A 12,946-nucleotide genomic window follows, 5' to 3' on the forward strand; every position below is an offset into this window, starting at 1 on the left:
TCGGGCGCAGATATCGGTCAGGTCGTCCCAGCGATGATCGTTCGGATGACCTGCCGGGCGCAGATATCGGTCAGGTCGTCCCAGCGATGATCGTTCGGATGACCTGCCGGGCGCAGATATCGGTCAGGGCGTCCCAGCGATGATCGTTCGGATGACCTGTCGGCCGCAGATATCGGTCAGGGCGTCCCAGCGATGATCGTTCGGATGACCTGTCGAGCGCAGATATCGGTCAGGTCGTCCCAGCGATGATCGTTCGGATGACCTGTCGAGCGCAGATATCGGTCAGGTCGTCCCAGCGACGATCGTTCGGATGACCTGTCGGGGCGCAGATATCGGTCAGGTCGTCCCAGCGACGATCGTTCGGATGACCTGTCGGGGCGCAGATATCGGTCAGGTCGTCCCAGCGACGATCGTTCGGATGACCTGTCGGGCGCAGATATCGGTCAGGTCGTCCCAGCGATGATCGTTCGGATGACCTGCCGGGCGCAGATATCGGTCAGGTCGTCCCAGCGATGATCGTTCGGATGACCTGCCGGGCGCAGATATCGGTCAGGGCGTCCCAGCGATGATCGTTCGGATGACCTGTCGGCCGCAGATATCGGTCAGGGCGTCCCAGCGATGATCGTTCGGATGACCTGTCGGCCGCAGATATCGGTCAGGGCGTCCCAGCGATGATCGTTCGGATGACCTGTCGAGCGCAGATATCGGTCAGGTCGTCCCAGCGATGATCGTTCGGATGACCTGTCGAGCGCAGATATCGGTCAGGTCGTCCCAGCGACGATCGTTCGGATGACCTGTCGGGGCGCAGATATCGGTCAGGTCGTCCCAGCGACGATCGTTCGGATGACCTGTCGGGCGCAGATATCGGTCAGGTCGTCCCAGCGATGATCGTTCGGATGACCTGCCGGGCGCAGATATCGGTCAGGTCGTCCCAGCGATGATCGTTCGGATGACCTGCCGGGCGCAGATATCGGTCAGGGCGTCCCAGCGATGATCGTTCGGATGACCTGTCGGCCGCAGATATCGGTCAGGGCGTCCCAGCGATGATCGTTCGGATGACCTGTCGGCCGCAGATATCGGTCAGGGCGTCCCAGCGATGATCGTTCGGATGACCTGTCGAGCGCAGATATCGGTCAGGTCGTCCCAGCGACGATCGTTCGGATGACCTGTCGAGCGCAGATATCGGTCAGGTCGTCCCAGCGACGATCATTCGGATGACCTGTCGGGGCGCAGATATCGGTCAGGTCGTCCCAGCGACGATCGTTCGGATGACCTGTCGGGGCGCAGATATCGGTCAGGGCGTCCCAGCGATGATCGTTCGGATGACCTGTCGGGCGCAGATATCGGTCAGGTCGACCCAGCGATGATCGTTCGGATGACCTGCCGGGCGCAGATATCGGTCAGGGCGTCCCAGCGATGATCGTTCGGATGACCTGTCGGGCGCAGATATCGGTCAGGGCGTCCCAGCGATGATCGTTCTGCTTTTACACAGGAATGCTAGTGAATGGAGGCGGAATGGTCGGGGATCATTGACCATGTACAGGCAGTCGCTGGTAGATGATCCTGCCTGTTTACACGGGCCCATAAACTGAATGGTGAAGGAATTCTTTTTGATCGTTCAGTCGGGGTGTGGTTTTACACTGAGCGATGTTTATCGGCCCCTGGAGAAGACTTGGACTGGATGTGATAAACCATGACATAAGCTTTCCATAGACTGCACTTCCCTGGGTGGAAGACTCGCATGAACATACAATGCTGCTTCCTGTCGCTGCAGAAGGTCCATCAGCTGTCTGTCAAACATCCCTCAGCGGGGTCCCAATATATAATGTGCTTTTTTTCCCCGCCCTGCAGGACTGGGTGGCCGTTGTAGGGTTACATTATTTAACCCTTCCGCTCCTGACTAATCGTCCTCCCTTCTATGAGTACAGGTCACTTCAGCAGCAGTGAAGGGGTTACAGCCCATTTCCGGCTCTCGGATAGACTCGTAGACCCATCACTAGTGCGCTGATGGTAGCAGCCGGGGAGGGACTTGGTGGAGTGGGCAGGGGACGACGCATGCGTGCCGGCTCTGCTGCGGGTGTGGTCGGTGCTGGGAGCCGAGCTGCAGTGAGAGTCCTGGGGAGGCACCTTGGAAGGGAGGAGTCGTCGTTGTGCGGAGGGGTCAGGAGCTCCGGTGCCGGCTGCAGTGCGGTTGCCGGAGCGCAGGGTCGGCGTGTGGGTGCGGGCAGTCCCCGGGGCCGCCTCTGCTGGAATGTGAGCGGTGCAGGACGGAGCTGCTGGCATGGGCACCGGCGGGGCTATTTCTGCTGCTTTACCTCACCCCCTCCTCCCCAACAACTGCTGAGGCTTCACCAGGGGAGGGGGCTCCGCTATGAACTGTCCAACCCATGACTGGCAAAGCGACCCACAGCGTGCTCTACTCGTGGAAAGGGGTGCTCTTCACATGCCTGTCCGGGAGTGACCCGAAAAAACGCAAAGGTAACGCTGCAGAGAGGAGGAGAGCGCTGCAAAGCTGCCTGCGACCCCTCCACCCCAGCATGGATCCTTGCTGACGGTCTCCAGTGTGGTGGCCTTGTATGTGTGACAGTCATGTTGGGCATCTCTGGATTGGATCTAGCTGTAACATGTAGAATGTGGCGCCTGCTGTGTGTATGGCCTGATCCATGGGTGCTCTGCCCCCCACTGATGGAAGGTGACCCTGGCCATCATGAGCGCTCGTGTCCTTATTTGTAGCTCCCCCGAGGCTATTATCTGTCCGCTATGTAATAAGACTGTTCACATCTGCGTTTCTTTATGGGAGAGGGGAATCTCCTGGCCAAACAGATCCGTATTATGACCTCACCAAACAGACCCCACTGACTGTTATGGGGTCCGTTCAGTGTCCGGTCAGCCGTCCTGTCATTTTACCGGACATAAAGGTCCTTCATGCCCAACTTTTTGTGTTCTGCATTTAATGCCTGATTTGTTACGGAACCTCCGGACGGAAGTTGATAACGCAAATGTGAACAAGCCTGCACAATGGTATAATGTACGATTAGAGCGTTTGTTTCCTAGTGTTTGCCCGTTACTATAGAGGACATGTAATGTATCCGGTCAGCGGTCACATCTCTGTTGGCGCAGCTTGTTCCATCAGTGGAAACGTGTGGCTTTTGTTTTCTTTGTTTTTTTTTTTTTCTTTCTCGCTCCAACATAAAGAGAAGCTGATCAGACCGAGCGAATGTGCGCTACAAAGTATCACTGAACTGAAAGGCATGTGCGCCATAAAAGTGTCTGGCCAACTAGGACAAGTGCAGCTGTCAGGTGTAGAGGAGGACTGCCTGAACGTTCACAAACACCTAGGGCTATTTATGGAAGGGAGCTGAAGACTCTGCTAAGGCCGCCTTCACACCTGCGGCGGGGCGCAGCTCGGGGTCTCCGGCCCTGCTCTATTTTTGGAGAAGAGAAACTGAAATAAATGTTTTAAAAAAAAAAAAAAAGGATTTGGTTTAATGCAGATCTGAAATCCACCCAACGCTGACTGCATACCGGCTGGTGGTGGATGAGAATAGCTTTGTTATCGCGGCTGATAGTATTGCCGAGTGCCAGGAAGGGTGGAGTTCTGTTGTGATTCCAAACTGGTCCCGGCTGTCTTTGGCTCTGAAATTGCTAGACTGTAGAAAAGTTAGTGGTATTAAGGAGTCGTAGGACGTGTCTGGGGCACGGCGGCTTGTCACGTTGTGGGAACTTGATACGCATTTTCTTCTGTATTATGCAGATGCACTCGGTATGGGTATGTTGCAGTCCCAACCAACCCTCCCCCCATGAATGCACTTGTTGCAACCAATATAACTGGCCACATTACAATATATCAGCCTGATCGGATGTCAAGAAGTCACTATTTGCATTTGTCAGGTCTATTATACCCCATGGCTATATTTGGCGTGTGCATGGGAGCATTTCCCAACATTATATGCTGAACTGAGGTGAAACACACAAGATGTGGTCTGCCTGCCTCTTCACAAACGTGGGCCTCATGTCCACGGGCATGCACAGATTCTGAGTGCAGAATCCCGCAGTGGATCCCTGCTGTGCCTGCAGACATGAGGCAAAAAATACATTCACTCACCTGTCTGGACACGGCGCAGGTGTCCTCCGTTGCGGCTGGATCTTCTTTCTTCTGCCCGGCGGATGTGCTCGGCACACGCAGTGCCTTCCTCTTTAAATCTCCTGCTTTCTCACGAACCGTGCGGGTTCGGCTGAAAAATGGAGCATGCTGCGTACCCCCTCCCCCGTGTGCGATCTGTACGCAGGGGGAAAAAATTACATCTGCAAGTATTTACAGACCTGCGGATGCCCAATGATAGTCTATGAGCATATTGAACTGTGGGTCATCCGTGCGGGAGACCCACACGAATACCACAATTCAATTATGCCTGTGGACATCAGGCCTAACTCTAAAGTTCTGCGTTAGCCCTTTAAAAGCAAAGTGATGTAACGCGGTGTAATGCCATCCTGGACTGAGGCCACAGGTGCTCCTGGGTGTTTACATGCAGCATCACCATGAATGAGCAGTGCCTATGGCAAGATGCCGCGCTCACGTCAAGGACTCCTTCACACAACCGTATGTGTGTAACGCCAGTCAGGCAGCATTTTACTGGATTGTGTGAGGGCTCATAAGCTGGCAGAGCGGGCTATTGCTGCGAATGGCTGGAAGTGCATTGCGCATGAGTGTATCGCACGCACGCGGTCATGCACAGTAAGTTTTTTTTCATTTCCCACTCTGTCTCATAGCGGAGTTGTGTATGTATCGTCACCCATATTGTGTTACATGCTAACCATACCAAAAAAATAGGGTTCATGTGATCTTATTCACACGTCTATCTACATGCAGCGTTTACACGCTAATGTGTATGGATCAATGAAAGTCCATGTACTTTGACTCCATTCCCTGTGTCCTGCAGCCGTGCGTCATACGTGTACGATGCCCTGAAATCACGGTTGTGTGATGAGCCCTGAGGCTACGTTTACACAAGTGGGTGTGATATTGGTCAGAGACGCTCAGATATTGCACTTTTAAATGTGCAGTGTGTTTTGTGAGTAATGCGTTTCCTGTGCGTGGAACTTCCATATGTGTGGAAATGTCGCGCGATTTCAGGTGGAAAACATGTAAAAAAATCGCAGACAATAATTGGTTTGTCTGCCCTCAAAAACTTAGGAGAAAATGCTCTGAGACTTGCTGTAAATAATGGCTTCTACTTTCATGTGAGTTCTGTGCATCTGGCATGACTTGAACCCCCAGTGTGAAGGCGTCCTAAACTCTATGCAGTCCTGCAGATTTCCTTCTGTTTAGGCCGGGTGAATGCTTTGTGTGTGTCTGAGAGGCTGGGGCGCAGCTTGCAGGGGACACCACATGGGCATCTGTCCGTACTGTCTGATACACGGGCTGTCCGCACATTGACATGCGTTTGTTTGTCCGTGATATGAATGAGAAGAGGACATGTGATGAGTGTGTTCATTCTGTGTGTCCGTCTGTCCGTCCGTGTGTGCGTTGTCCCCTCACCAACATAGATAAACCACTAGTGTATTGGAGGCCTTAGTTGCAGCTTCATAACAATGTAATGAAAGGGTTTGCCCTCAGTAAGGTATTAACCACTCCAGAGGGGGTGTGAAGTTTATTGTACTACAACTAGACTCCATACGTCATGATGCCGCCTGTGTATTTTTAGACCTGTTAGTCAACTTCGCACTTAATGGTTGTTGCTTCGGACTAGGCAGTTATTAAGTGAATTGACCTAGCTTTAGTAAGGCACGAGTAATTCCGGTTCGGGGCCGAGGGTCATGTGACTATTCACACACCCGCTTCATCTCTACACTGGATGTCGGAAGAAAAAATGCAGAGACCAGCTTGGGGTTCTGCAGACCCCCTAGGGTTAGCACGCCTGTGGGGGGTTTGGAAAGAAGCACCCTGTCCAGGATCGCCATAAGCCCTGTAACACACAGTGCAACGAGGTCACCGCTCGTTAGTCTGAGAATGAGGAAGCAGTTTTCGTATTGTGAAGACTTGCTGAATCTCTTATTCTATGCAGGTGCAATAAATGAAAATAACTCCTTGGCCTATATATAAATGCTGACTATCTCTCCAAGGATGTGGTCTGCAACCTATGGCTCTCCAGCTGTTGTGGTACTACGACTCCCAATGTACACTGCCAAAGGAATTGCAGTTTTAACAGCTGCAAAGCCTCAAGTTGCCGGCTGTTACTCCGAGATTGTGGCTCTTGTGTGTTGTTGGCATCCCATCCTAACATGACTTGGTTCCTCACAATCAAACGTGGAGAAAGCTAGTTTGGCCCGTTACAGATGAGGGTCTGCGCTCCGTGGATTGTGCAAGGCTTCTTCAGTGTTGGGGCTGCTGTCCTGGCCCCTCTCTGCATATTAGTAAAATAGAGCACTACTTACCTGCTGCCACGATCCTGCCCTGCAGTGCCAGTCTGTGTTGTGACAGTCTCCGGAAGTCATGTGACCGCTGCAGCATCACATTCCCGAACTCCTGGCATCATGCCGCTCTGAATGTGAGCAGAGATACTGCAGCGGTCACAACCAATGCTCGGACTGCAGTGCTGGACCCTGGCGGCTGAGGAGGGGTAATAGTGCTCCATTTATTTTACTAGAAGCAGCCCTATTCAAGAGACGTTGTTTGGTAATCGGACAACCCGTTTAAGGGACCTTTAACATGGGATAACTGTTGTTCCTGCACTTTCACACAGGAGCAATAGCCATTCTATGAATGGACATCTTGTCCAGTTGCCTGCATCCATTCACTGCAAACAAGACTTAAAGGGGTTGTCTCGCGGCAACTTTGTAATATACATCGTGCATTAAATATGAGCCATACAGAAGTTATTCACTTACCTGCTCCCTTGCTGGCGTCCCCGTCGCCATGGTGCCGTCTAATTTCAGCGTCTAATCGCCCGATTAGACGCGCTTGCGCAGATGGGTCTTTTCCCTTCGGCTCGGTCCGGCGGCAGCAGCAGCGGCGTTCTGGCTCCGCCCCCTTGTACGCGTCATCGCGTAGCTCCGCCCCGTCACGTGTGCCGATTCCAGCCTCCTGATTGGCTGGAATCGGCACAAGTGATGGGGCGGAGCTACGCGATGATGCGTACAAGGGGGCGGAGCCAGAACGCCGCTGCTGCCGGACAGACCCGAAGGCAGAAGACCCATCTGCACAAACGTGTCTAATCGGGCGATTAGACGCTGAAGTTAGACGGATCCATGGCGACGGGGACGCCAGCAAGGGAGCAGGTAAGTGAATAACTTCTGTATGGCTCATATTTAATGCACAATGTATATTACAAAGTGCATTAATATGGCCATACAGAAGTGTATAACCCCACTTGCTATCGCGAGACAAGCCCTTTAAGTGACTGACAAGTGAGCAATTTCTTGCTTCGTGCCTTGTTGGTGGCTGTTTGTACACAGGATGACTGTTGCTTGAAATTGCTGTTTCCAGCAATGAGTCAGGCGATGATCGCCCCACATAAAGGTACTTTTAGTCTATTTTGTGTTTTTCCCCTTATGGCTGCTTGTGTCTGAGCTGTAAAGTATTCTAATTTCCGTACTTTTCTTCTCCTGACAAGTAACTGCTTCTATTTTACCTTCCAGAAATGAGCCGTCAGACTGCCGCAGCCATCCCAACTGGTACCTCAAAGTGTCCACCTTCCCAGCGGGTGCCAGCTTTGACAGGAACAACGGCTTCAAACAATGACTTGGCAAGCCTCTTTGAATGCCCTGTGTGCTTTGACTATGTCTTGCCACCTATTCTTCAATGTCAGAGCGGACACCTTGTGTGCAGCAACTGTCGGCCCAAGCTCACATGTTGCCCAACCTGCAGAGGACCCTTGGGATCTATCCGCAACCTGGCAATGGAAAAAGTTGCCAACTCTGTCCTATTCCCCTGCAAATACGCTTCTTCAGGTTGCGAGGTAACTTTGCCGCACACAGAGAAAGCCGACCACGAAGAGCTGTGTGAATTTCGACCGTACTCGTGCCCCTGCCCTGGAGCATCTTGTAAATGGCAAGGGTCCTTGGATGCAGTCATGCCACATCTTATGCATCAGCATAAATCCATAACAACATTACAAGGAGAGGATATTGTGTTTCTTGCCACAGACATTAACCTTCCCGGGGCTGTGGACTGGGTTATGATGCAGTCCTGTTTTGGTTTTCACTTTATGCTGGTCTTAGAGAAACAGGAAAAATACGACGGTCACCAGCAATTCTTTGCAATTGTACAGCTAATAGGCACACGGAAGCAAGCCGAGAACTTTGCTTACCGCCTGGAGTTAAACGGTCACCGGCGACGATTGACTTGGGAGGCCACTCCACGTTCTATTCATGAGGGTATTGCAACAGCTATCATGAACAGCGACTGCCTAGTGTTTGATACAAGCATTGCACAACTCTTTGCAGAAAATGGCAATTTAGGAATAAATGTAACAATCTCAATGTGTTAAAAAAAAAAAGAAAAGAAAAAGAAGGCAATCACAAACTTCCAGGGCCAGTGTTTAAAGTCCTCGCTTTATATTTCACTTTCTACAGTTGCAATTGACTTTTACTACCGGCCGTAGACTGCAAACTAGGAAAAAGAAGAAAAAAAAAAAGTGTGGGCTCGGCCAGCGATCTACACAAACAGGAAGCAGATGCATGTAAAAAGAAAAACACTAATATTTAAAATCAACCACTGAAAACCCCCTCTACACCCCGTACTTGGGCATATTATGTTTTTGTTAAATTTTTTTTATTTAAAAGGAAAAAAAAGAACAAAAAAAAAAATTAAAATTACCCAGAGTTAATTTGTGTTTGTAGTTTGTACAGTAAAATACTGTCTGTGTTTCTTTCCCTTTTTTTATTTTTTTTTCGGACGGACAAGCCATTCTGCGCGGCCTTCTATCCAGATTGCTGCGTTCCTCATTTGTAAGTCACTATATAGAATTGCTGCTGTTTGTGTATATTTTCTGTGTATTGCTAACTTTTATTAACTTCTAGTTTTTCATTCAATAAATTTGACTTTCTTTTCTGTTAAGTATATAAATATATATATTTTTTTTGTACACATAAGTTTGCTATGCATAATTTGTTGATTTACTCTCCCCTCACACTTTTAATTTTAAAGGGGTATTTTGGACTATTTTAATTTATGACCTATCCTCTAGATAAGTGATCAGTAGTTGGACCTGTGCAGCAATTGATCGCCCGTCCCTCTCTCAGTAGCGCTCACCGCCTAAAGTGGGAGTGATGGCTTCCCTCTCATTGAAATCGATGGGAGCGCCACTCATCTCTTGCTGCTTCTGTCATGGTCAGGACGTTGCATCCAGTCCTGACCGTGAGAGAAGCAGGAAGTGGAATAGCAGCACGGTATTCCCATTTTAATGAGAAGTGGCACTCCCACTTCCTGCGGTGAGCGCTACAGACAGCAAGCCGTATAATCAGCTGATAGACGGTAGGCCCGCCTTCAACTGCTGATGACCTATCCAGAGAATAGATTATTAGTTAAAATGGCCCAGAATACCTATTTATTTTTGCCCCCAAATCTGGAATGAGGAATATTTTATATTTTCAGTGATATCTGACAAGACGCTTTGACTTGGCGTTGTGGTACATGCGATGTAGGATTGGTCAGACATTTATATATTCTTTTTTGCTGAAAACCTATGACTAGAGCCTTGTCCAAATGCTGAAATGTCAAGAGTCCTGGTTGCAATCTTGCATGCAATGGTGCCTACATATCGGAGAGCCGGCCACTGGGAAAGGTTTAAGGATTCCACAAGGATCCATATACAGCATCATTGAAAGTAGCTGTAATCTGGCAGCATCCGATGTGGAGGTAGCAGAGTTATTGAGAAAATACAAAAATGGAAAGCTACTTTTTTTTTTTTTTTTATAAGGCCGGGAAAACACTTGTGTATTTTAGCTGCTTTTCTTGTGTCAGTAATACAGACGTGTGTTCCGTCCTGACTGCCCGTCTCCTTCCCCGAACGGGGAGCATCATTGAAATATATGATGCTCTGAATTGGGTCCGGAGCCCCACGGTCAGACTGGGACGCACTTCCGTATTACGGGCGCAAACTCGGAGCCAAAATACGCAAGTGTGTTCCTGGCCTTCGGCTGAACTGTCTGAGTTGCAGCTGTTTGACCCTGTGAGATTTAGATATGACTTTAAGAAACGTTGAGCATACGTTTGTGGAGATTTTACGGTGCAGGAGGCTTTGTTTTGTAGTGCGAAATTCCATTGTCTTTTCCAAGTCTAACTGAAACCAGATCATGTTTAATGAGTAGTCTCAAAATGAGATGTTCTCCATCTTTTTATAATTGTCATTAAAAATTCTTGGGCAAACTTCCCTCGCAGCTGTAATTTGTGGTGCTATAAGTTGTCTGTGGAATTTCAGATGGGTCGGTGAACAGCCGTATGTGCTTATGTTTACAGTACAGATGCGATTCCTAAAGGGGTTGTTTGGTTTCAATATAAAAAAAATTAAGGGCTTGGCTTAACTTAAAATTAATGCATACTCTCGTCTGTTCTCCAGGGCACAGCTAACCTCTTCCACTGTTCCATCCCCGTCTGCTGCCACAGTCAGGTGACCGCTGCAGCCAATCAGAGATCCCGTTGATCTCCTGGCATCGGGGGATATGAGCGCTGATGCTATGGCCGCTGGCCGCAGTAGTCACCTGACTTCAGGGGGCGTAGGATGTAGACGGAGCAGTGGGAGTTGGTTAGTAGTGTCCCAGATGAAGGTGGTGGTGGGCGGGGGTGTTGTTTTTTAACTTCTGCTCAGCCCTTAATTTTTCTATTGAAACCATAAAACCCCTTTTAAGGGTATGATCACATGTGCTGCAGCTGCAAATCCTCAATGTGTGAACTTGCCCTAAATTGCACTGTTTAGTCGGGGACTCCCAACAGGTCAGGCTTTAAGGATATGCTGTAGTAAGAACACCTGCAGCAATGTCTGAGGTACTGACAATAATTATATCATCTGTGCAACACTGAGGAGATCCTGACAACATGGCCTGTTGGGGTCCCTGAGGACCGGAGTTGAGAAATACTGGTTTAGTCTGTAGTCACATGAGCAATTTTCATGTGAGTTCTGTCTGAAAAAAAATTGATTTCAAGGTGTCCGTCGGAACAATTATTCACTCGCGTCGATGCTGCACGATCAGAAAGTCGCTGCATGTCCTATTTGTGGACGGTTTGTTGTAAAGCATCACGTTTATCTTTTTTTTTTTTTTTTCCATTGGATTGTTGTTTTTTTAAATGTATCGCATTCCATGCAATTTTTAAAGGGGTGCAATGTGTTTTGTCAATCCCCCCATGTTTAACTATTGAAACATGATTTTTTTTCTTCCTAAGGGCATGAACATTGTGTACTGGGAGGGAGGCCGTGCATGGTTTTTCCTTCAGAATTTATCACACTTGTTGAGAAGTCACAGGTTTCAGTGTGTGATTTTTGGTCCATGTTTCTTGGACCTCTAACTCCCTTGCCTGCGTGAATCCAGTGTTAAACTAACTTCAGCTGTAGTGTAAACAATGCTTTAGGCTTGTTTCACATTGACACTGGAGATTTCACTTATCTGCTCCCCAAACAGAGAAGGCAAGGCGAACTCCTGCAGCCGTGTAGTTCAGTCTGTGGATGGAACAGCGCCGGGAGGATCCCATTGACCAGCTTTCCTCCCAGCTGTCCAGCTCGTAGAAAAAGCGCTGCATGCAGTCCCATCGGTGACAGAACCTTCAGCTATAGCCTTAAAGTGGCCCTCCACAAACAAAGATGGCCGCATCAGCTTCTCTGACCACCTGATAAACTAATGATGCGTACTAATACACATTCTTCATGACACTACTTTGATTAACCAATGTAGTGTCAGGGACTGATGCATACTAATGCACCTTATCTATCACGTAGTCACAAAAACAGTTTGGCCATCACTAACTTGATTTGTGGAGGTCCCAGTGGCAAGAAAAATGGTGCTTTGAGTGTCTGTATGAATACAGTGGTGGTCGTCTGTACCGGTCACATCAATATGACTGTTGCTATAAGTGTGTATGACAATTCTTTTTAACACTCGACCCTCTCATTACCCCATTCCCAGCAATCGAACCCCCACTCATCACACTTTTTAGGTGACATTCTTTTTTTCACGTAATGCTTTTTAAGAGTCAGCCCCCCCCCCCCCCCCCTCCCTCCATATTTGTGGTGGCCGCAGACCTGGTTTTCTCTACGCAGGGACTAAGGAGCTCTGCCTGCTTAATTCGATCTATAGAAATTTCTTTATACTCTGGAATTGTTTGAATATTGGACCTAAAAACATTAAATGGTGGATATTCACTTTAAAGGGGAGTCTCCTGCTGCATCATAGCAGACCCCGAGTCAACAAGTTCGGGCCACTGCTGGCTTGCTAAAATAAAGAGCTCTAAAGAATGTTTAAAGGGGTTTTCCTAGCCATAGAAGTTGGCTGTCAATAATAGATCAGTGGAGGTATGCTGCCAGGGACTAAGGCTAATTATCTGTTTACGAGGCCAGTGCACTGAACTAATTTCTGCAGGAAGTACAGTTCCATTCCCACTTTAGTGGCCAGGCTTGGTATTGCAGGGAAAGTTCCAGTGAGTGACTGGGACTTTGTAATACTACTCCTGGCCTCTGCAGTGAGCATTGAGCTCTCTGCAGAAATCAATTAAGTGCATCAGTCCCCCCCAAATTCCTATTATTGGACTATCCTGCTTATAAGGCCATTAATAGTTTATAACTGGATAACCCCTTTAAACCAGGATGAACAGAAGGTTTAGGATGTTCCTCTCTGGCAATAAACTCCAAGCCCACAGCAAACTTCAGAGATGAAAATCCATTCTATAAACTGACTGCCATGCCTTGCATTTAAAACTTGCACCAAAATATTTTTATTCAGTGTAGATGAGATTTAT

The 12,946-nt window shown here is 48.8% G+C and overlaps 1 protein-coding gene across 2 annotated transcripts in view; it reads left to right on the forward strand.

Annotated features, from left to right (window-relative positions):
• The window catches only part of SIAH1 (siah E3 ubiquitin protein ligase 1), a 41,966-nt gene extending 31,597 nt beyond the window's left edge, over positions 1–10,369 (forward strand). The window contains exons 1-2 of one of the 2 annotated variants that reach the window (XM_066584182.1): positions 2,084–2,478; positions 7,639–10,369. In XM_066584182.1, the coding sequence (XP_066440279.1) occupies positions 2,388–2,478; positions 7,639–8,489 (942 nt within the window). In that variant the 5' untranslated portion in view covers positions 2,084–2,387 and the 3' untranslated portion in view covers positions 8,490–10,369. Of the gene's footprint in view, positions 1–2,083; positions 2,479–7,638 lie in introns of those variants that run through there. The other variant, XM_066584183.1, reaches the window with a different exon arrangement.
• The last annotated feature ends 2,577 nt before the right edge of the window (positions 10,370–12,946 follow it).

This window comes from Eleutherodactylus coqui, chromosome 11 (assembly GCF_035609145.1).
Source record: "Eleutherodactylus coqui strain aEleCoq1 chromosome 11, aEleCoq1.hap1, whole genome shotgun sequence".
Classification (NCBI taxonomy): domain Eukaryota; kingdom Metazoa; phylum Chordata; class Amphibia; order Anura; family Eleutherodactylidae; genus Eleutherodactylus; species Eleutherodactylus coqui.